General features: G+C 42.5%; 1 protein-coding gene across 1 annotated transcript; it reads left to right on the forward strand.

Moving 5' to 3' along the window:
- Positions 1-226: 226 nt before the first annotated feature.
- Positions 227-1,162, forward strand: LOC147497990 (uncharacterized). Its single transcript, XM_086563088.1, has one exon. The coding sequence runs from the start codon at positions 227-229 to the stop codon at positions 1,160-1,162; it is 936 nt and encodes a 311-aa protein (XP_086419214.1).
- Positions 1,163-1,610: the final 448 nt, after the last annotated feature.

The following is a 1,610-nucleotide window of genomic DNA, read 5'->3' on the forward strand; positions in this document are numbered from 1 at the left end:
CTTTTGCTTAACTATGGTTTATGGAAGTAATAATAGTCGGGATAGACTAATTTTGTGGGAGGAGTTAAAGGCAATCAGCATAGGAATTCATGGCCCATGGTGTGTAATGGGGACTTCAATAACGTTTTTTGTTTTGCGATGAGAGAATAGGAGATGAGCTGTTCATCCGAGAGCGCAGCCCTTTGCAACATGCCCGAATGTAGCTGGACTTTTGATCATGCAAAGAATGGGATGCTTTTATACTTGGAACAGTGGAGGCGACCACATGAGGAAATGGTCAAAAATCGACAGGTGTCTTGTCAATGCAGCTTGGTCCTCGTTAAGATTGGCTACAAAGGTGGAATGCTCACTTCAAGGACTATCCGATCACTGTCCTATGGTGATATCTTTCCACAACTCTATCAGAAGCCACCCACCTTTTAGATTCTGCAACTTCTGGATGCTCCATCAAGACTTTGAGAGTTCGCTAAAAGTGTGCTGGGAAATAGAAGATCATGGAAACCCTGATTACATGTTAACAAGAAAGCTAAAGAGCTTGAAGGCAGTTCTGAAAGGCTGGGCGAAGAAGTACTGCAGTGACATCCATAGACTGGTGGAAGAGACAAGAAAGGCGCTGAAGGTAGTTCAAGAGAACTTACATAAAAATCCGCTTGATTGTACTCTGAGTGCCCAAGAGTATGAAATAAGAGGAAAACTCTGTTTTCTGATCAGACTTGAAGAAGCTGACATGTTGCACAAAACTGACATTGAGTGGTTATGCTTTGGTGATAAATGTAGTGGATACTTCTTCAATGCTCTAAAGGAGAGGATGACCAAAAAACATGTTTGGGAAATTACTGATGCGCAGGGGGTAAAAAGAGAAGGAAAAGAACAGGTAGCGGAGGCGTTTGTGGAATATTACTCGGAGCTTCTTGGGGTTACCTCCACGGCTTCATGTGATGCCGGATATCTAAATAGTTTGAATATGGAGGAGGTTTCTCTTGAGATGAGGCAGTTCTTGGCATCACCTATTACTGATATTGAGATCAAAGAAGCCTTGTTTGGGTTCGAGGATAACAAAGCACCGGGGCGGATGGGTTTAATGCTTATTTCTTCAAGGAAAGTCTGGGCTCTTCTTTGGAGAAGACTTCAAAAAAGCGATCAAACACATTTTTCTCCATAAAAGGATGACAGGAGGTATAAACTCCACTTTCCTTTGTCTTATTCCTAAAGTGAGAAATGCATCGAAGTGTTGCCTCTTTTAGACCCATTGCATCTTTGTAATACCATATACAAATGTGTGTCTAAAGTGCTAACCAACGAATGAAGACTTGTATCTCCTCATTGGTTTCTTGCTCCCAATCAGCGTTTATTCGGGAAGAACTATCCAAGATAATCTTCCCGATAGCTCATGAGCTACTAAGGGGCTATCGAGAAAGCAAGGCCGTAAGAGGTGTGCTATCAAAATTTGGACATAAAGAAAGCCTATGATTCTGTGTCGTGGCATGCTCTTGAGGCCATTTTACAAAAGTTTCAGTTCCCCCCTGTGTTCATTGAATGGCTGCTTATGTGCTACGCATCTCCGTGGTACTCTGTTATGGTAAATGGGACGCCTGAAGGGCATTTTGAAG

This window comes from Coptis chinensis, chromosome 5, assembly GCF_015680905.1.
Source record: "Coptis chinensis isolate HL-2020 chromosome 5, ASM1568090v1, whole genome shotgun sequence".
Classification (NCBI taxonomy): Eukaryota; Viridiplantae; Streptophyta; class Magnoliopsida; order Ranunculales; family Ranunculaceae; genus Coptis; species Coptis chinensis.

Coding starts and splice junctions, on each gene's coding strand:
- LOC147497990 (XM_086563088.1), top strand. CDS start 227: ATGGGATGCTTTTATACTTGGAACAGTGGAGGCGACCACATGAGGAAA.